At 43.9% G+C, this 20,728-nt stretch overlaps 1 protein-coding gene across 7 annotated transcripts in view; it reads left to right on the top strand.

Annotated features, from left to right (window-relative positions):
* The window catches only part of ARHGAP22 (Rho GTPase activating protein 22), a 131,415-nt gene that overhangs the window by 99,477 nt on the left and 11,210 nt on the right, over positions 1 to 20,728 (top strand). For 6 of the 7 annotated variants that reach the window (XM_042018838.1, XM_042018839.1, XM_042018840.1 and 3 more), the window contains 2 exons: positions 14,308 to 14,515; positions 18,187 to 18,319. In XM_042018838.1, coding sequence (XP_041874772.1) covers positions 14,308 to 14,515; positions 18,187 to 18,319 — 341 coding nt within the window. Of the gene's footprint in view, positions 1 to 8,561; positions 8,848 to 14,307; positions 14,516 to 18,186; positions 18,320 to 20,728 lie in introns of those variants that run through there. The other variant, XM_042018845.1, reaches the window with a different exon arrangement.

The raw sequence follows: 20,728 nt of genomic DNA, 5'->3' as shown, positions 1-20,728 counted from the left end.
GATGTGGGATGAGTGTCTGAAGTGCAATTGAATTCTTGAATCAATGTCCTTATGGATAAGGGAAGACTAGCCCTACATAGGCCTAATTAGGAATCCTGCTTTAGATGAGTAAATGTCTTTGAGATAACATCTGCATGAGAGCAACCATGACTGTTTTGAAGGGTCAGATACTGATATTAGGTGCATGTTCACCAGGATGCCAAACTATTTAGGAGCTAGGCATTAAGTTTTGGGAGTCTTGAGTTTTAGTTTTTCCACCTGAGGTATGGGAATTTTCCAGTAAGAGCATCATAAATCTAGAGCCATGTCAGTGAGTTTAAGATGCTAAAATACCACTGAAGAGGAAAGGAAGAGGAGAAGGGAAGTGGCTTCTGTTATTTGCCCGGTCTGAAGACAGAGAGGAGATTTCTGCTCCCTTTCTTCTTAGCGGGCTCCCCCAGACAGCCTCAAGTAGGATTCCTGACTGGGTCAGGAGGAGCCCTTTCAGGAGGTGTCAGGGTGGGCTTCCCTTGTGCAGGCTCCCCCCAGGTGTGTGGGGAGTGGCGCTGGGTGTTTGTTGTGCCTGATACCTGCCGTTATCTCTACACCGAGATAGCTGGCGCCTGATGCAGCTTATCAGTGTTTGCTCTTGCTGTTGTTTAATGCTGGGAGATCGGCCCAGCCAGGGGAAGAGGAAGAGAAAGATGATGGGGGTTATGAGGTCAGGTATCTGCCCAGGACTAGGGTATGCCTGAGTCATCTGTGAGGAGGTGCTGGGCTAGCCTTGCCCCCAGGCAAAAGTATCCCAAGCAGACGGTACCCTGTAGATATGGAAACTAAGATACAATAACTAAAGTAAGTTGAGAGTGGATCTTGCTGCCACAACTGTTTACAGCAGAGAATGTTTCAAGATCTGTTTCTGAGACCTGATTAAGTTCTTTTTTTTCTAATGTTTCTCTGTCAGATATATCTGGGGCTTCTATTACTGGTTTATGACCAACATATTTTACCATCATGTTACAGCCTTGAGGTAGGGAAAGGCAATTGTTCTCATTTTTTGTTAAGGAGGAATCTGAAATATTGAGCAGTCAGATGACTTGCCTGAGGTGACAGTGACTATCTGTAAAAGAACCACTCTGACGGCATCGTTCTGGAAGGCAAATAGATTAAAACCATGGAGCTTGGCCATAGGGACGTGTTTGGAAGAATGCCATGGGATATGGTCCTGGAGAGAAGAGGGGACCAGGAGATCTTGTGGATTTTCAAGGATTACTTCCTTCAAGCTCAAGAACAGTCCTCTTCCTTGTGCAGGAAACCAAGCAAAGGTGGCAGAGGTGTGCATGGATGAACAAGATGCTTGTGGCAAAGCTCATTAGCTAAAATGGCAGCATAGAAGTGGAAGCAGGGACAGGTGATCTAAGAGGAGGAATACAGAGAAATTCCTGAGTATGCAGGAATGGACTTAGGAAGGCTAAAGCAATCTGGAGTTGAATCTGGCAAGGGATGGGAGGGGCAATGCTGGGGCCAGTACTGTTCCACAGCTTTGTTAATGACCTGTGTAATGGGACACAGTACACCCTCAGCAAGCTTGCAGATGATATTGGGAGGACTGATTGGTGCATCAGATGATTGTGTCATCGTTTAGAGGGGTCTCAACAGGCTGAAGAAAGGAGTGAACAGGAACCCCATGAAGTTCAGCAGAGAGTAATGCAAAGTCCTGCACCTGCAGATGATGAACGTAGACAACAGTACAATATGGGGAGCTGACTGACTGGAAAGCATCTTTGCAGAGAACTGGGATGCTCTTGGAGAAGTTGAACATGAGCCAGCAATGCACCTTGTGGCCAGCAAATTCCTGGGCTGCTTCAGGAAGAGCATTCCCAGCAGGTTCAGGGAGGTGAGCTTTCACCTCAGCACTAGTAATTCCACACCTGGAATGCTTTGTCCAGTTGTGGTCTGCCTGGGACAAGAAAGACATGGGACTACTGGAGTGAGTCAAATGAAAGGTCACTAAAATGATTAAAGGACTGTGCAAGTAGAATGCTAAGAGAAGCTGAGGAGGCTGGGATTATTTAGCCAACAGAAGAGAAGGTTCAGAGTGGTTCTTATCAAGGTTGATGTATAGTGTGCAGAAAAATTTGGTGGAAGGCTCTAAAACTAAAAGCAAAACTAAAGCATGTCAAGGTGTTCCTTACTGAGTTTTAAAGATCTTGCCTTTAGAAGTCAGATCCTGCTCCCCTGCTCCTTGTAGGTATTTTACCTCTAAAGCTGCTGGCTCAAGGCTGTCAGTGAAATTCAGGCTGGGTCCGGGCTCTGAGTGGAGACCATGCAGTAGCTTGGTCATCCCAAAGCAGAAATGGGTGTTCTTGGAGTGCTGTTTCAGGGCTCCTCAGGGGAAAAGTCCCTTGCTACTGGTTTCAAAAGCCCCAGGCCAGCAGCATGAGTTCTGCACTGCAGCCCTATCCTCAGCTGTCATCAGCCAGCTTAGTTCCAGTGGCTTCTGAAGGATGATGCAGTTTGGCATCAGGTGAATGAATTTCTAGTGCTTTATCTGTTACCATGGACAGTCTGGGGCACCAAAGAGCAGAGACCCAGAGCTGGGGAATCACAGGCAGCTTCTCAGTGTCTTTGTTCAACCAGATTAGCAGACAGAGGAAGAACTACAAACAGAAGTCACCTCTGTTACATTTGCAGGTGAGCAGGGTAAAGCTTTTCATGGGATTTGCTTGATGGAACTTCTTTTTGTTGGGAAATGCTGATTTGATAAAATGAAACGTCATATGGGTATGTTTTCATTTGAATGAAACTTGTGCTAGGAAAGTTTTTTTGAGCTCAGGGTAGAATTTTTAATACAAGCTAGCCCCTGAAATGGTCTTGTGTTCCAGAGGTTGTATAAGCAATTAAGATGTAAAATCTATCTGAAGCCCTTTCCTCAAAATACCAAAAAATTACTTTGAAAAGGTCCCGGCAAAAGAGAAGATTGCAGGAAGGTCTGATTGATTAAATGACACACCTAAGGAGAATCTGAACAGTTGCACAGTCATGAGGTTTACACCAAGAAAAAAAAGTTTCATGGAGAGCACAATTGAATTGTGAAACTCATTGCCACAAGATGCAGAAATAAAAACAGTAAGTGGATTAAAAATACAATTAGACATGTTCATAGAAGATAAGTCTACCTAGGCAGTCAAAGAAAAATTTCTGGAGGTAGTCACTAGCTTAATATGCCCATTTCACAAAGAGCAGTTCAACTTTAGATAAAATAGGATGGGGCTTGTGTTTGCTTTCCTCTTCTCTTCAGCTAGTAAGTGCCACCAAGAGCTGACAGTGGCTGTGCATTTGCTACATTGTTGGTGGCTACTGCCTGTAGCACACAGTCTGACCAGTACCACCCCCTACACTGGTGGTTTCTCAGTGAGACTCTTCCTGTAATCATTAGATTCATGTTTGACATTTGAGAGCTGACAGTCTTTAAAACGCTGGTGGTTCTCACTGCACGTCCTGGCAGTGTATTAATGGGACAAACGTGTTCCTGTGGTGTTTCTCAGCTTGCAGGCAAGTATTTTAATTTCTGTGTATTAGTCCTTTGATGAATGTTATGAGAATATGTGATTACTGAATGAAAGGGAATGGTAGCCTGCTCCTTGCAAGTTGCAATTTTAACCATTTAGGAGCTGAGAAGAAATAAATTCACCCTGTCTCTCTTTTCCTATTTTCTTTCTAATGTTACCCTTCTTCCACCCACAGTTGCTCCTTTTTTCTACTTCTTCATCATCATGTAATTGGACTTGCAATTTCCCCTTCATGTCTTCTGAGTTGCAGGTTAGAGAAGGGAACATTCAGCTCTTTAACACTCAGAAGTGTTCTTTAAAGACTTGCTGATTTACTGAAGTGTTTTACCTATTTTACAAATAGGAGCTAAATGCTGCCCCTTCCCCAAGCACAGCTGGTCAGGTTCAGCTGTTGTTGGAACTTAGACAATGACTTCATTGCTTGGGTGGTGAAGCTGTAAGTTGGTGAGGATTTTAGGTGGACAGTGGAGGATAAAGATAAATATATGGGAATTAGGTAACATATTTTCATCACTGATTGTGTTTGAGGATGCAATAAAGTGAAACCATATACAATTGACCTGGTAGTGAGTTTTAAAATTGAAGGTTAGAGACTGACAGAGGTATTTATGATGAAGTTTGGTTTGGATAAAAATCCGTGTGTTCAGTGTTGATCCTGTCTGCTTCTCAATGAATGATTGTGCTTAGGTTATCAACCTTGGGATATGGGAAGGCTTGGGATATGGAAAAGCTTCAGGACATAAGCTTGTTTGGCTTTTTGAATGGATAAAAGTGCCTAATGTGCTAAATGTTGGCTGTGCGTCTGGATCGCAGTCCCTGCCAGGTTCCTGGTTGGCCAGAAATACAGGTGAATAATTTTATTCCGTACTAGAGGTTTCAGACTCCGTGATCCTTTCATTTGAACCCACAGCTGGAATTCTCATCCGTCTCTAGTGATGAGACACTGAAGGCAACAGTAACACTATGTCATAACTATTTTTTACTAACCAACACCCAGAATTTTGTAAAGCTTTTCTGTGCAGTGGAGGCATAAAGAAGCAGCACCACTTGAAAGAGATGACCTGCTGATCAGGTGCTTTCTACAGACATCACTTCGGACAATTGTATGGAAGCTGTCTTTTAAACATAGAGAGACATATGCAAGAGTCAATAAGTAAAATTTCTGTAAAATATGGTCTTAGGTTATGGGGAGAAAAAAGTTGTACAGGGCACGTTGGTCCAGATCACTGCTTGCCAAAAGGCATTTTTGCTGCTCTTGATATTTTGTTCTCCAAATTCTCTTGCCTTTGTTTAGAGAGAAATAGAGCAATAAACACAGGGGGTTGGCTCTGGATTTAGAATTCTGTGGTTAAGTGATGTTTAGATCTGCTTATCATCTTTTCTCTGTGAGCACAGTTACAATCTCAATTTGGAGCATGAACTGGTCAATCCATCACAGGGTAATTTACAGTACTGCTTAGTCAGTTCCTTTCCTGGCACATTTTAGAGAGATGGGAAAACACATCACACAGGTTAAGAAGAATCTACTGTGGTAGAAAGGTGAGCATAGCTATTTGCTAATCTTTAACCTAGAGTGAACTGTTTTATCAGTCAGTAAACAGAAGTCTGTTTATCCTCAAAAGATTTAATTTCACCAGTAAAGGTTGAGACCCCAGCCCAGAGCAGGTGAGGGGTGTGGGGGCATAATTTTGTTGAGAGAAGGACCTGACCAAAGTGTTTGGAGAGGGAGGAAATGAGGAGGGAAAATTTCTGTACAGAAGACATTCGTGCTGAAGTTTTTCCTGCTGGGTTCAGCTCTGACTGATCACCTCTAGCCAGTTCACTGCCAGCTTTCAGCAGATAGATGTTCAAGTGCCCGGGTTTGCCTGGGTTAAAAAATGAGTCTGTTCAAGGTTCAACCGTCTTGAAAAACAGGGAAATTCAGCTATGGTTCTAACTTTGATACTAGGCCCTTCTGTACAAATAGAGCAATTTCCTACATCTGAGCTCCCTCAGATCTGCTTGAGTGTACCTGTATATTAGCTAATCCTCTAAGCCAGCATCTAAAAATACACACACCCCATGGGCACTTGCTAGAGCTGTGCAAGCCAACAGGTTTGCTCACAATCAGAGATGAGGAGAAATACTCTGAGTTCATGTGGGTTCACCATTCCTGTCTGTTGCAACCAGACTGAAGACTGAATTTCAGCTGAGTTAGATGCCAAGCATGAAACATGCCTGGATTTTCAGAGGTCGTGTGAGCTATAGTGAATTTCCCAGCCAATCTCGAGGCTTGTAGTGACGTGTAAAGGCAGATTGCTTTCTACCTGTTCTGGTACCTGCAGCAGAGTAACTGCAGTGGTGCTAGCTTATGAGAGCAGTGCTAGGGCTCTCCCCCTGCAATGACACTGGGAAAGAAAGTGCATCCAGCTCCTCATCAGCAAGTTCATGGGAGATGTAATGTCTGAACAATTTTATAAACCTAAGTTGTTTTGTAGAAAATAAGAGGTCCTAAACTTTTCTACGGTTAAACAACTTCATACCAGTGGGGAAAGAGGCAGTCCAGTCTCCATTACCCCTTCTCTCCTTGGCACATGAGTATGGGGAGCTCTCCAAGTGAAAATTTTGATGGAATTTTATATGCAATGTGCCAAATTCTTTGGATTATATTGCTATTCTTGCAGTATCAAGTATACCTCTGGAGTCTGCAGCCCCTGCAATCCAGTGATGATGTGTGAATCTTGGATTTCATTTTTGACAAATGTAGTTAATAGAGAAAGCAGGATCCAAGTGTGATGTGGAAATTCAAAACACAGAAGAAATATCATATAAATATATATATCTTGTGATTTTTATTCCCGTTTCATCATATTCTTTAGTCTAAGTCATGAATTTTAGCACCATGATTTTAAAAGGATTAAGAGTTTCATATAAGAAGACAGGTGGTACTTGTGGAGTGTGTATCACAGTGTTGCTGTCACAGGGTACCTATAGCTGCAGAGTTACCTTGTGCAGGGAACAACACTGAAGCAGCTGCCACTTTCTGCCTCAGTTCTGGTGCTTACGTGAGCAAGCATGTGCTCCAGCCTTTTTCTCTCACCAGAGAGCTGTGTTAGCTCTTCGGAGAAGAGTTTGCATCAGCTTCATCATCTCATAGCATTGTAAATTCTACTGAAGTCTAATCATGCTTTGAGTCATGCTGTGTCCTTGGCCACAGAGAGGCTGAATTTTACAGGTTAATTATACTTTGGGTCTAACAATATCCCTGTTCAACAGCATGACTTTCTATTTCATCGGATACCTCCTTGTTCCTGTGTTTTGAGAGATGGAAAACAGAAATGGAGACGTGAATGGAAGAATAAAAATCTGCACTTGCTATCTTCTGTGCTCCCATCCCAAACACTAAGTCCTAGGCTCCATAATGTTATTAGCAGATATGACACATTTTGAGGTATTATTCCAGGAAATAATGCCAGAAATTCTGGTGGTGTCTCAGCCATTTAAGAGGATTGGTCCTGCTTGCCAGTTAGCATTGTGGGCAGGCTCTCCCTAACCTGCAGCCTGCTGTGTTCACCACAAGGAAAGAGAGGATAATAAAAGGGTGAAGAATACTCAGGACCTCGTTTGTACCTTTGTTTTAAGGATTTCTATCACTTTCTAAATATTCTTTAGTGTGTTTTAAATGCTGCTTAGTGTATTGACTGGGCTTCTGGTGTCTAGCTGTGCAGTACCATGCTACTCAGGGTATACCTTAAATAGCTCGGGAATACCTTATTGTCTTGCCAGTCATAGAGTATTTTGAGTTGGAAGGGACCCACTAGGATCATCCAAGTCCCAGCTTCTGGCCCTGCACATGACAGCCCTAAGAGTCACACCGTGTTCAAGAATGGAAGCTTTTGATCCTGGCGCTGCCTTCACTCATATAAGGAAGAGGCATTCTTTTCTTCAGGAGCTTTTGTTCAAAACAGAATATAGAGAAGGTTGTTGTGGGACAACACTGTCTCACTGACTAGAATCTCGTAACTTGTCTGCTGGTTCAGTATCTTCTTAGACGTGTGTTCAAACTGGGCCACAGTGGAGCTAAGAAAGGGGTGGGCTGCTAAGTTAAGGTGAATGTGCTCTATAGTGACCACAGAGATTTTAACAGCTGAAGCAGATGAGGAGCTGTGGACAGATAAAACTTTTTTCGGTTGGTTTTTTTTTTTTTTTTTCTGCAGAGGGAGAAAAAGTTAGCGAATATTGATAAAATTACTCAGAAGCTTGGTGCAAGGGTTTTGGGTGGTGACTGCTGCAGATCTGCAGTCACATGAGTGCGTTTTGTGAATGGGATGGAGGCCTGACCGCATTATAACTGCACAGGGCATTGCATGGTAAGCATTTTTGTTAATGACAGGCTTCTTACCCTGAGAGCAGGAGCTGAGGGGGGATGAATCTTTTCCTACAAGTAAAGTGACTGGGTATTGGTTCACATGTAAGGAGTTGTAGTCCCTTCCCCTACCTGTTATTCAGCTGAGCTATTAATTCAGGCAACTTCTCTGTAAAAAGCTAAAGCAGAGGTGGTAAGCACCAAAAAACCTGCACAGGTCAAGGAGCGTAGCTTTTCCTAAGCTTTGTCAGACTTTCCAACATGTCCCAGGGCTGTGGAGGTATTCTCAGAGCATGCTAAGGGTACTGTGGGGAAATGTTCCCCTCTAAAACCAGGTTTCTGCTTCTGGTGCTTTGCAAGCAGACGGGAAGCCAGACCAGGGCACCAGGTTGCCTGCAGCACAGTAATATTGCCTGTATCAGGAAGGATCCAGAGTGTGGCATGCAGACAGCAACTGTTGCTCAGCTTTTCCAGCTATCTAGAATAGATCTGACAAGCAATTAGAGCATGAATATATTCCAGAGCCGATGGGGGATGCCTTTGTTAAAACTTGTGACCCATACTTAGCTGCTGTTTACATTGGCGGCTGCTTCGAGGGTGGGCAAGACCCTACCTGCCTGTCTTTCTCCTCTCTCCTTCCCTGTGCTGAGCAAGCCGGGGAGCTCTGCATCCCATTGGATATTTCAAATGCTTTCTGCACAAGTCATAATTAATGCCGAGTTGTGGAGCTAAGACCAGATGTGCTGCCGAGATTATCTCCCAGGGCAGATCGGCTGCTCTGTGCTCTGTAGTGCTGGGTGAATGGAAAGCTGCCAGTGCTGGGACTCAGAATGTGTCTGATGCCTGAAGTCAGGACTTTCTTTCTCTGCCGCTCCTGCTGTCTGACACTGCCTGGTTTCTGCTTGAAGCTCAGCGCCTGTCATGTAGCAGAGTGCTGCACAAGAACGAGAGGTATGAGATGATTTTCCAGAGTTTAGATTTGTTATGGTTTCCTTTTGCTAGAAGAAAAGCAGATATTTAAGCATAGCCTTAGACAGAGGCTAAGAATCTAAAATAGGAGCTGGCTTTATAAAGGGGGAAGGAGCGGGAAGAACACAGTCTATGGCCAAAAATACTACTGGATATCAAGCTAGCATGTGAGGATAGTTCTGGGAAGGAGTACTTTTCTTTGCATATACACAGAATATTTAAGTGGACGTATGTGGATGAGAGCAATCAGCTTCTAGTATATGGACACTGCTTTTTCTGGGAATGGGGTCAGAAGACACCAAGTTCTACCACAGACCCATTTGTGTGACTCTGAGCAAGTTATTTAATCAATTTTTCTTGATTCCTAATTGTCTGTTACTTCCGTTCTTTTCTCCGATTCTTGCATTCTTTGGCTGGCTGGATTGCTTAGTTGTTCAGGACTATCTTTTTTTAGGTATATATGGCTCCTACCATGAAACTCCTTTCTCTATTGCTGCTGCAGTAATTCATGTAGTGTGTGCTTGGGTGGGCTAGGGGAGGGGAAACAAGTTAAAGATTTGTGTGTGTTTTGTGCTGTGGAAGCATATTCATTTCTGAATGTCCGCCTGTGATTTTTTCTTGGTGCTTTTCATGTGTGAGAGGAACAGATAAATGGGAACTTAAGCATGAAAGTGGGAAGGTAAAAGCAGGCACTTACCTGTGCAGATGAGCACGTACACAATCTTTATATCCATAAACTGCCTGTCTGTGAGGCACCACATGCGTGCGCGGGTGTATGTGCTGTTGTATAGCAGCATCCAGGTGTAAGCCTGATTATCTTCCCACACATCTTCTAACGTGTGTGTAATAAGCTGTACATACAGCTGACGTAGGTGTACCTGGACTTTTCACACTTAAGCAGATGCGGAATCCTTAGTCCTCCCCATGAAGAAAATCTACTCAAAAACTGACTTTATCTCTGTCTTTAGTTTATTTTGGTTGAAATCAGAGCCTCTTATGAGGAAAAATGTAGCAGAGAGCATATATTTTCCTGCCCACTGCGTGTCTGGACAGCATAGCTGAATGTATAGGCTTTGTATGCCTGGAGCTGGTGGGTGAGCTATTCAGGCCAGGACAGAGAGCCTGTCTGTGTCTTAGTCAGTACATCATTCCTGGCTTGCTTTTTCCACAAAGAGTCACCTAAATCTTTAAAGAACAGAGGCAGCTTGTTGGAGTAGAGGAAGGAAATTCTGTAGCTCTGCTAGCCCATTTTTTTAGTATCTCTTGAATCTTTCTGAGATTAAGGATGTGGTTCCAGGCATGCTGGAGTTTTTTTTCTGCTTTGAAACCAAACAAAAGCGCCTAGCTATAGACGAGGGTATGACAAGGAAAGTTAACCCATGGGTTGCTAGTAAGCTTTTGACTTTATTTCCAGCTTAACTCTGTCTGGAGTGTGACTGGATGGCACTGGCTCCCCTTCTTTAGAATGAAGAAAAAAGACTTTAATGTCTTCCAGCGGGATCATCAAATGGAGTGAAGCGCTGCCAAGTTCAGTCTGAGCTGCAGGGCCCAGTGATTAAAAACAGGCCCTATGCCTTGAGGAGCCAGCGGATGAGGCTGTGTGTGACTGGCTCCACATTGCTTCTCCTTGCAAGGCAGGGCAGTCCCTGTCCAAACCAGAGATGTTGTCATATACGGGTAGTTTCAGGGACATTTGACTACATCACTTTTACGAGCTCTAAGACCTGACGGAAATGAGATGAACGATACAGAGCCAGCAGGACACCAGTTCCTCAGTTTGCCTTGTGTACCCCTGGGAGACTGAAGTAGGCACATCTGCTAAGTCTGTTGCCAGTGTGACTGAGAGGGCCCAAGTGATAATTCTCCTGAACTTCATCAAGGCCCCCCAGCAGATGCCCAGATGAAAGATTTCTGCAAGCCTGGAACTGTCAGCATCTCAAACTTGCCTTTGGCAGTCCCTTTCCAGCCCCACTCCATAGACAGCTCTTCGTTTGCTCTTTTTATGAACGTTAACACTACTTTTCTTTTTTAAGCCATGGACAAGTTCTGCAGCCCCTGCACAGATGAATAATTTCAAAGCCAACTTTCCAGTCCCACTAATTGCAACTCTGTGCTTTTTCTCTCTTAACACCAGCCATAACGCTCTTACTGCCAGAAGACTTGGCCTGCATGCAGTCTTTCTTCTGAGCAGCATCTGTGGTGGCCCTTCTCTGTGGCTCAGCAAAAAAAAAAAGTAGGATAGAGAGAAAGAAAAGGCATAGAGCTGCAGTGTAACTGAAAAATGTAATAAAGGGAAAGTTGCAGTTAGCAACAGGCTTAGCTTGGGTGAAATATTTTGTCTGAGCAATGTTTGGCGATCCCTTCTAATGCTTACCTGGAAAATAAGGGTTCAAGTTCAAGGGAGAGAGAAAGGCATAGGTCTGCAACTAGAGTTTGGCTGGAGTGGGGCTGCCAAACCAAGGTGGGAGGCAGCTGAGAGAGCTGGGCTGGGGGAAGCCTTTCACCCTGGAAATGGCTTCAGAGTCCTCTTCCCCATCAAAAAATGACCTGTGCAGACTGTGTGATGTCACTAGCACAGCCCTTCAGCAGACACTGTCACACAAAAGGAAACCCATACTTGTGCCAGCTCCTTTCACTCATCGTGTGATAGGTAGATGAGCTTCATCCTCAGTCATGTTTGCTTTCATGCCTGGTTTTTCTTGTTTCTTATTTGAAATGGTCTGGAGGGAGGTGAAGAGTATTGCAGTATAAGAATGTTTCAGTGTCTTTATTTCCTCCAAAGACTGTTGTTTTCATCCAGGGGAAAAAGATGTTACTGACCTCAGTGTGTGAGAAGGAGGAAAGATAGGATCTCCCGCATCTGGCTGTGCAGGAGCCACCTACAGTAATGGTGATAATGTGTTTGTGAACGGTCTATCTGCTGCTCCAGCTGACTCTCAAAGCAGATCACCCTTCTATCTCTGTTATCTTAGTATCACATTCCTTAATCTCTGTGTTGGTGATTCTCTATTTGACTGTAGTCCACTTGTCACCAGAAGTCACCCACAGGTACATTGCACCTACAGAAAGCGACTGCTGTTGTGATCCAAGCTGACTGTGCAGGCAAGGACCAATGTTGCCTGAAATGTATTAGAGATGTTGCTGAGCACAGACCAGTCAAGGCTGCGGAGAAGTAGCCAGAGCTTCAGTGGAGATTACGTGTGTGGTTGTTCTGTGTGCTTGCTTATGTGTGTGTCTGACACTGCCTTTGTCCTTGATCTGAGTTAAGTGTAGAACATCAGAACATGAGCTTACAGAATAACATTGTATATGTGCTTTATGCCTGGGGAATGCAGAGCATTTACCTCTTTCCCAGAGTTTTCTCTAGACAGACCCATTAGGAAACACATTCAGCAAGTAGGGATTTGAGAAAAGACGGCTGCTATTGCCCTGACATGTGCCTCATCCTGACCTTCCTGAACTTATGTCTTGCATCTAGAAAAGTGAACATGTATCATTTTTAAGGAAATAAATATGCCCCATCATGACAGCAAGGATTACGTGATGAGATTACAAAGCAATCCGTGCAAAAGCAGAGATTCCCTATCCTAGAAACTGATTTCAGAGACACCTAACTCAGTGAAAACTAAAGAGATTAGAAATGAGAACTAGTAAAACCTTTACTCTGCAATAAATCCAATACATATGATAAAGATAAGTCACTCCTATGCTCCAGGGTATGCCCTCCTGCCAGGATGAGGGTATTTCCTTTGAGACTTTTCATGGCCCTCCGGCTTTGATACTGTAATGCAGTTGTGTAGGCTGTGGTGTAAGGAGAGTTTCTGTCTTCTGATGTATAACAAACAGGCAGGGAAAGGAAATTGGATTTCAGGATCCTTCTTGTTCATTCAATGAGTTGAAACTGATAATGAGAGGTTTGTTTCACTGAGGATTCAGCAGGGTTGGACTGAATATAGAAAGCAGGTATGGTTTGACATGGTGTCTCCTATGAAGAACGGTGGTCGGTGGTTAGGGAACATCCTACCCAAAGTTATCAGCCTCTCATGAATGTAGCACTAAAAAAAAAACACTAGCAGGGGAAGGTAAGTAAAGCCTTCAGAAATGACCAAATTCCCTGGCCTGATATGAGCACATACGTGCAAGTATTAAACACTGCTTCTGGCAGTGTGACTCCAATATTGCACGCTGCTTTTTTTCCTCAGACCTGCAGGTTTAACTGAGTGCTGAATTAATGATCTAAAGATCCTTGATATCTGTAGAAAACTTTCTGTAGCTTTGAGAAATCCCTGAATAGAATTTCCTATCTCCTCTGGTCTGGTGTCATCTGGAATTCTGAGAGTAGATTCTGAAATTCTGGGCGTAGATTCTGGGATTCCCTCACTTACTGAATTTTTATTGCCAAAACATGATTAACTTGGATATTATCCTCCCTTACTCCACCAAACATCGTAGGGTGCTAGAATTAGAGTTTCAGAACTCAACTGAGTGGCAGTCCTTTCAGATGGAGCAGTCTCCTAGTGGTAGGGATTGAACTAAGACCTTACTCTGCCCTTAACAGCCTGAGCCCTTTCTGCATTGTCAAAATACCTGATGCCAGTAGTGGCATTCAGCAGCTGGTATTGGCCAGGAACTCCATATTCCCCAGAGAAGAAGACAGGGCTTCATACTTAATGATATATGTCTACATTAGATCTGACTAAAGAATTAACCTAGGCCAGTCTGGTTTTAGAGAATATGGTGCTTCTGGTATTTTCAAGATGCAAGAAGTACAGCACGTACTTTTTAGTAGGAAGGGCAATGGATTTTGCATACATTTTACTGTTTTGGTTTTGGGTTTTTTTTTAATTTTCATTCAGCAAGTTTAATTAAAGGAAAAGAAATAGAAAGGGTTTCCCAGGATGGAGGAAGATTCTCACAATATCCAGTTTTAATGTTAAAAGCTGTACTCTGCTGTGTTAGCAGTCCCCTCCTAGTGGGATTGCTGCCTGTTGGGCTGGCCAGCTGCAAACTAGTGGAGGGCAGCTGTGCGACAGCCTAAGCAGTGGGTGCATGCAGGAAGGACATGTGTCCCATAAAGTCAGTGTAACCTTTGTTTTGGTCTTCTTGGGATGGAAGACGCAATTAAAGCATAATTACTTAATCCAAATTCAGCACAGCCGTGGATAACTATAAACATAACCTTAAACCCACCTTCCTTGTGTATGAGATATAAACCAGCTTAGGGTAGAGGATAATTTGAGGCACTGTTAAGCAGAAAAAAAATTATTCATCATGTAATTCTTGTTTTTTAAAATAGTTTTATTCTTCAGAGTCTGTTAGAAACTGGGCCTTCACACTGGCTGCCCCCTCCATGTGAAAGCTCTCCTCCTTGTGTGCCCCGAGCAACAGCTCAGGAAGAGTTTAAGCTGACACCCAGATGTCTCTCTTGCTCTCTGCTGTCAGGGATCTTTGGACAGCGCTTGGAGGACACCGTACAGTATGAGCGGAAGTATGGCCAGCGCTTGGCCCCTCTGCTGGTGGAACAGTGTGTGGATTTTATTCGGGAGCGAGGTCTTACAGAGGAGGGGCTCTTTCGAATGCCTGGACAAGCCAACCTTGTCAAAGATCTGCAGGATTCTTTTGATTGTGGAGAGAAACCCCTTTTTGACAGGTGAGTTGACATCACCAAATTCAGGCTAGTGTATCTGTGACATGTATAATCTGCCAGGAGTATCCATGCAGTGGCAATGCTAGTTTACATGTTCTTTCCACACCATCATTCTCAGTTGAAAGCACTGATGGAGCTTTCTCCCACATGGTGTTGGGTGTGGAGGCCTTTATACAGCTCAGTGGTGGAGCAGAGCTCATTGGTCTATACGGGGCTCCTCCAGTGTTCCAGCTTAAGCACATGTTGAATGAAAAGCATTGCTAGATTTGGGTACAGCAAACCGAGCAGTTGGTGGGATCCCATCAAAGAAATGGGTATACAGAGGTGAGCTAGGTGATGTACTGCTTTCAAATGTTGCATTCTCCCAGCAGATCTGCCTGAGGCAATATCTTGACTCTTCCTCTGTCACCAGGTTTTAGAATAGTCGCCACTATCTCACATGTTTTCCCTGGCTGTTATGCCAGAGGCTGTTTTGTAGATGCTCAGCTTAGTAACGGTTCCCATGGGAAGTGTCAGCCCTGTCTCAGGCAGCAAGGGAAGTGGCAGCTCTCAGCTGTGCTGTCTCTACATTAGCCCCCAGCAAGTCACCACAAAGGTGGATGCTGTCAGGGTCCTTCCAGCCAAACACTGTCCTTATCCTGTAACTAACATTTTTTCTACTCTGTCTTATGTACGTCCTGCCTGGAGTGAAGGTCAGTGTTGTGCAAAGCTTAATAGCCCTTTGTGAAATAGGGCTTGACCCTAACAGAGATCTTGAATTTCAGGAATATTTGGATCCAAGGGCATTGTGTAGATCTGGTCTGATCTCTGTGACAGGTCCATAAGCGAGATCAGATCTGGGATCTTGTCTTGGAGACCTGGCACCATTTCTTGCTGGAACTCACTAGCCTTGTTTTTCCAGTTGGTGCCGGTGGCATCTGGTGTATTACCAACACATTAACCTTAGGGGATTGCTTCCCCTGGACCTGCAGCCAGTCTCGACACTGCCAATACCTTCCCTGCCTACCACTGCAGGAAGAGCTAGCGCTGTCTCCTGCGTGGGCAGAAACAGTGTTTGGTCTCATCTTGGGAAGTATGTCTTCAGAGTTTATTTGGAACATTCTTCTAATTCTTCCCTTCCCTCAGCTTCCCAGACCACCCATTCTCCTTTCTTTGATTCTTAACCACAAACAGTATTTGCTCCCTAAATGGAAGTGTCAAACATTTAGAAATATTTTCATGAAAAAATAAGTTTGAAATCATCAAATTGTCTCACTTAATCTTTTCTTTAACAAAACCTTTGCATTTTTAAATTAATTTCTGGGTGTTCTAGTTCAGAATTAAAATTATCTTAATTCAGTGCTTATACTCTGGAACAGGAGTATCTACAGAAGGAATTAATTAGGAGTGCAAGTTTCAGTTTCATGTTTTACTTTAGCCTTATCTATACTAACTTCATTGTTATGTAGATAAACCAAGCCTCCACCCAGCATTTTTAAAGCAAAATAGAATTGTACAATGGTTTGGATTGGAAGGGATCCTAAAGCTCATATCCTTCCAACCCCCTGCCATGGGCAGGGATACCTTCCACTAGACCAGGTTGCTCAGAGCCCATTCAGCCTGGCTTTGAACACTTCCAGGGATGGGTCATCCACAGCTTCTCTGGGCAGCCTGTTCCAGTGCCTTACCACCTCAGGTGCCGAAAGCACCTTTATTTCCATAGGCATTTGCACCGGCTAAATAGATCAGTGCTGTCTCCCATTTAACAGAGGCACTAAGGACCTCCAGGCAGGAATGCCTGCCTTCTGGGTAGTCAGTGTGTGATGTGGTAACTGAAGGTTCAGTACAGAATTAAAGGAAGCAAGCCCGGAGTACCGGAGTACTGGAAAGTTAAGGGTCTCCCAGTTCCTGCCTTTTGCTATTCCCACCATGTCCACATGTACACATGCAGTCTATCCTGTGTATTTGCAGTCACAGGCAGCAGCAAGGCGGGGAGGCAGTTCCACTCTGGCTAAGTGAAATGCTTCTCCTCCTAGCAACCATAATTCTTTCTTTGTGTAACTATAATTTATCGATGTATGGCCTGGGATTCCTAGGAGCAGAAGTGTGAAATCCAAATGCTTCTTTCCAGATCAGGTGCAGTGAAAGGAATAGCCTTCCTTATTACTCAGCTGCAATCAGTGCTTTTAGGTGTCTTTTGTAACTACAGCAATATCCAGGTGCTTACTGCCTGCTTGCCCCATGGTGGATCAGACATTTGTGATGACTGATAATTAAAATATTTATTTTTAAAAGCTTTCTTTTCCAACGTTCTTATGAAAGGCCAGGTGTTGCTGTTTTGGAAGCACCTATAGCAGCTTGCTCCTGTTGCACTTTCATGCCACGGAAAGTCTGGCTGGATTTCACATGGCATCGTAAACGAAACGGTTACTGCAGCCAGCGGCCCTGAAGGTCTGTTCTGGGCTCTGCTTCTCAGTGATAGTCAGATCCACCATCCACACCTGAAACTCTATACTAAAGGCAAAAAAAGAATAAGGGTACCGATCTCATTTGTGAAATATTATAATCAACTGAAGAAAACCACTGTGGGAAGCTGTGGTGTTGTCAACTATGCTGGAGCTATTTAATAGCAATAGCATTAGCAGGATTAGTAGTAAGTGGTATCTGCTGACAGTTTCCTGGTGTAATTTTTCCAGTTTTGTTTTAGCCCTGTGTTCTAAAAAAGAAACATACTAAGCAGAAGGATTCAGCTTTTGGAGGGAAGAGATGTTTTGCAGCTCTCTTGCCCAATGTTCACTGATATGTTTTTCTCAGAATTCTTTAAAGACTGTCAGGGCAATGGTGGGTAGGGAGGAGCTGGTGACAGAATCTGTTTAGACTTCCAACAGTCAAAACCTTTGAGGAGGTCATCTGCAATGAATAACAATCCTGTAGAACAGGAAACCTGGAATGAAGGAGAGGTATCACCATACACCAGAAACTTGGATAGCTGGAAATGGAAGAGCAGGTGCATCTTCATCCTGAGATCTGACACTTCAACCCCAACTTTAAAGCAAAGGAGAAAGAAGAGGAAAAAGAAGTTCCTGGATCGGGAGAGAAAGTAAAAGCTGATATAGTAGCATAACGGATGGGCTAGGAAATTCCAGATACCACAAGCCAGGCAGCCGTACCAAAGGGCAATACAGGACCTGGAGGAAGTACAGCTTCCTCCATTTTTTCTGAATGATTGACCAGGACGTTTGGGAGCTGGCCCATCAGCTGTATGTGTGTGCTGGCTGGGGAGAGTATCAGGAAGGATCAGTGAGAGGCTCAGAGGTTATGTTTCACAGAATCAAGATACAGAGCTCACTTGTCAATGCTGTGTGATCACTGTGCACTTGCGTGGACTATTCCTCACATTCCTGGTCCCCACTGGCAGAGAAACCATAGTGTCACCCTACCTTAAGCAGTATCATGGGCATATCCCTTCCACTGCCTGTGTTGCCTGAGGTGCGTTTCTATCTTGACAAAATGGAGATTTCCCTTGTTCCCAGGCAGACGCTCCTGCCTAGTACAAATGACTCGCAGAAGAGCTTCCTTCCATGTGCCTGCTTTGTCCCTGCCCCTAGGAGGGACCTTGATGCACCCCCAATGAAAGGCATCAAGCTCTGAGGTAGTGTGAGTTTCTAAATTTCCTTCCCTCTTCTCTGTTGCAGCAACACAGATGTTCACACTGTGGCGTCCCTCCTGAAGCTTTACCTTCGAGAGCTGCCAGAGCCTGTCATCCCCTTTGCCAAATATGAAGACTTTCTTTCTTGTGGACAGCTACTCTCAAAAGATGAGGGAGAGGTCAGTGATCCTTCTAATCTGCCTCCTCAGAGGATGTTCCCAAGACTCAATGTAGTACAGGTTTTATCCTCATCACTCTTCAAACTTGATTTAAATCAGTCAAGTCCCCGGGAACCTTTCCCTGAATTTTCCTGAAGCTGTGAATTGGGTGCTGTTATCACAGGCTGCTGCTTAAAAAAAGTCAGTCTTGTAGCCTGGTGCTTCTTTCTTCTAAGCAAAGCTGTTGTGTAGCATAATTGGCAAGAGATGCAAGGTAGGAGGAAATCTGGGTTCCTTTCCCAGCCTTGCTGTTCACTCACTAACAAGCTGTTTGGAGTCACTCCCCTTTGCTGTGTTTTTTGTTTTATGTATCAGAACAGTATATTCTCCTTCCCAAAGATTTTGGTGGATGAGACATTGGTCAGTGCAATGGTCTTTGTATTTCTTAGAGGAGAGGCAGTACGAGAAGACAGGCTATGATATTATCCAGAATGGGGGGGGGGGAATAATGCTATGAATACTTTGCCAGAACCTTCTTACGATGTTCTTCTCTTTGGTTTCCAGGCAAGGGAAAGGGCTGACAAAAACTACCAAGTCTGTGGCAGTCATGGAACAGGATTATTTACAAGATGATTGACTCATCTGTTTCATCCATATGGTTCTTCTTGTGGCGCTCCCTTAGCCCTTTGCAGAGTGCAAAGGTGTGTTAGGTCTGGCCTGATGCGGGTGCCCCTTCTAGAATAGAACTTTAAAGACGCTGCAAGGGCTGTTTCTTGTGTCTTTTCTTTGCTAAAGAAGCAAAGGCCTGAGGGCTTGTAAGTTATGGTCCACAGTTCTGTCCCTTTTCTGTGTGTGGTCTCGTCTTTGGTGGGATTTGTAAAAACTTTTCCTCACTGTGAGTCTGGGGTTCACTTTCAGTTCAAGTGGCAGAAGGCTCTGTGGAGATTGTCCTTGATGATGCCCACAGGAAGATGCTTGTTTGCATGCATCAAATGTAGCAGATGTGGCAATATAAGTTCTTTATAGTTAAAAGGCAAGTTTACTACTCTCTACACTCAAATGATGTAACCCTCAGTCAACTGCGAGAAAGCAGATTTCTGTGCATGACACAGCATGTTACCACACATGGATAGGCCCTTGCATTCTGGACACAGCCAATGCACTTCTGTTATATTTTAGTAGGTGTCTGCTACCTCCAAAACTTGCTCATTTTCTGCCTCAGCCTCAGTGAACTCAGGCATCTCTGCAGGGTGCCGTGTTACAGACCCCACAGCGGATATTTCACAAGAAACAGCAGCATTTCTAAGGCAGTGGAGCTGGTTTGATTTTGGTCATAAGATGTGCAGACTGGGAAGTTTTGGATCCATTAAGCACCATTGCACAAGAGTAGAGACACTGCCAAATTGGGCAAACATAATTGTACATCACTGCTCAGCTTATTAACTACCTTGTTTGCCTGATTTTGTCTGCACGGGCTGCAGCAGTTTAGGAAGCAACATCTGTGTGAGCAAGGTCAGACTCAAATGACTTGTAGAGCAGAATTCTCTTTAGATTAGAAAGGCAATGGGGAGCACTAGGTAGCCAAAATGAACACTTACAAAATACAGCACTGCTCATAACACAGAGTTGTTTTATTAAGGTGCTGTTATAAACATAAGCAATTTTGGTTTTGTCAGGGAAATCTGGAACCTCAACGTGGGCTGTTTACCTTTTCAGAAAGGAAGGTGGAGTGCACACACCAGGGGCGGAGAGGCTGTACGTGCACAGGAGCACGTGGAGCAGAATGCAGCACAAAGTCATACCTAGCCTGTGGGGCCTGACTCGCCTCCCACATGGAAAATCCCCCTGCTCAGAAACGTGGTTTCATTGAAACCATGATTTTTAACACGTAATGGTAAGCAGGGAATTTAAAAATCAAACATTTTGTTTTGTAAAAGTATTTTGAAACAAAATGTAATTGTACTGGTTTAATTTGAAGTACTATTTTCTTTTCATTTTTCACTTGAAAGTTTTTAATGAGACTTTTGGACTCTTAATATCATTTTCTTTAGTTTTGTACAGCCACCCTCACCCCACACCCAAAAAACCAGAATTGCTTAAGGCAAAATAGCATTTTGGATAAAATTGTTGGTACCTCATGCTGCTACGCTGTGACCATGGATAGGAATTATTGTGGGGTTTGCTAACCTGGCCTAGCTCCAGTACTGCCCTAAGTTTTTATACTAACTGCTTTTCATCTTCATTCTGCACCCAGCTCATCTCTGGTGTTTGAATGCAAACAGGGACATAACAGAGACCTTGGGTGGTGCTGAGGTCTCCAGGTATTTCAGCAGGACTGCAGCATTAAAAAATATTTGATTCTGATCCCAACTGATGGGGGGAGGAGGGTTGAAAATTAAAAATAACTTTATACCAAGAGAGATCTTCAAA

This window comes from Corvus kubaryi, unplaced genomic scaffold, assembly GCF_017639235.1.
Source record: "Corvus kubaryi isolate FWS band 111438036 unplaced genomic scaffold, C.kubaryi_AGA036_p1.0 138, whole genome shotgun sequence".
Classification (NCBI taxonomy): Eukaryota; Metazoa; Chordata; class Aves; order Passeriformes; family Corvidae; genus Corvus; species Corvus kubaryi.
The sequence above is the reverse complement of the archived record's forward strand: the minus strand, read 5'-3'. Positions and strand labels throughout refer to the sequence as shown.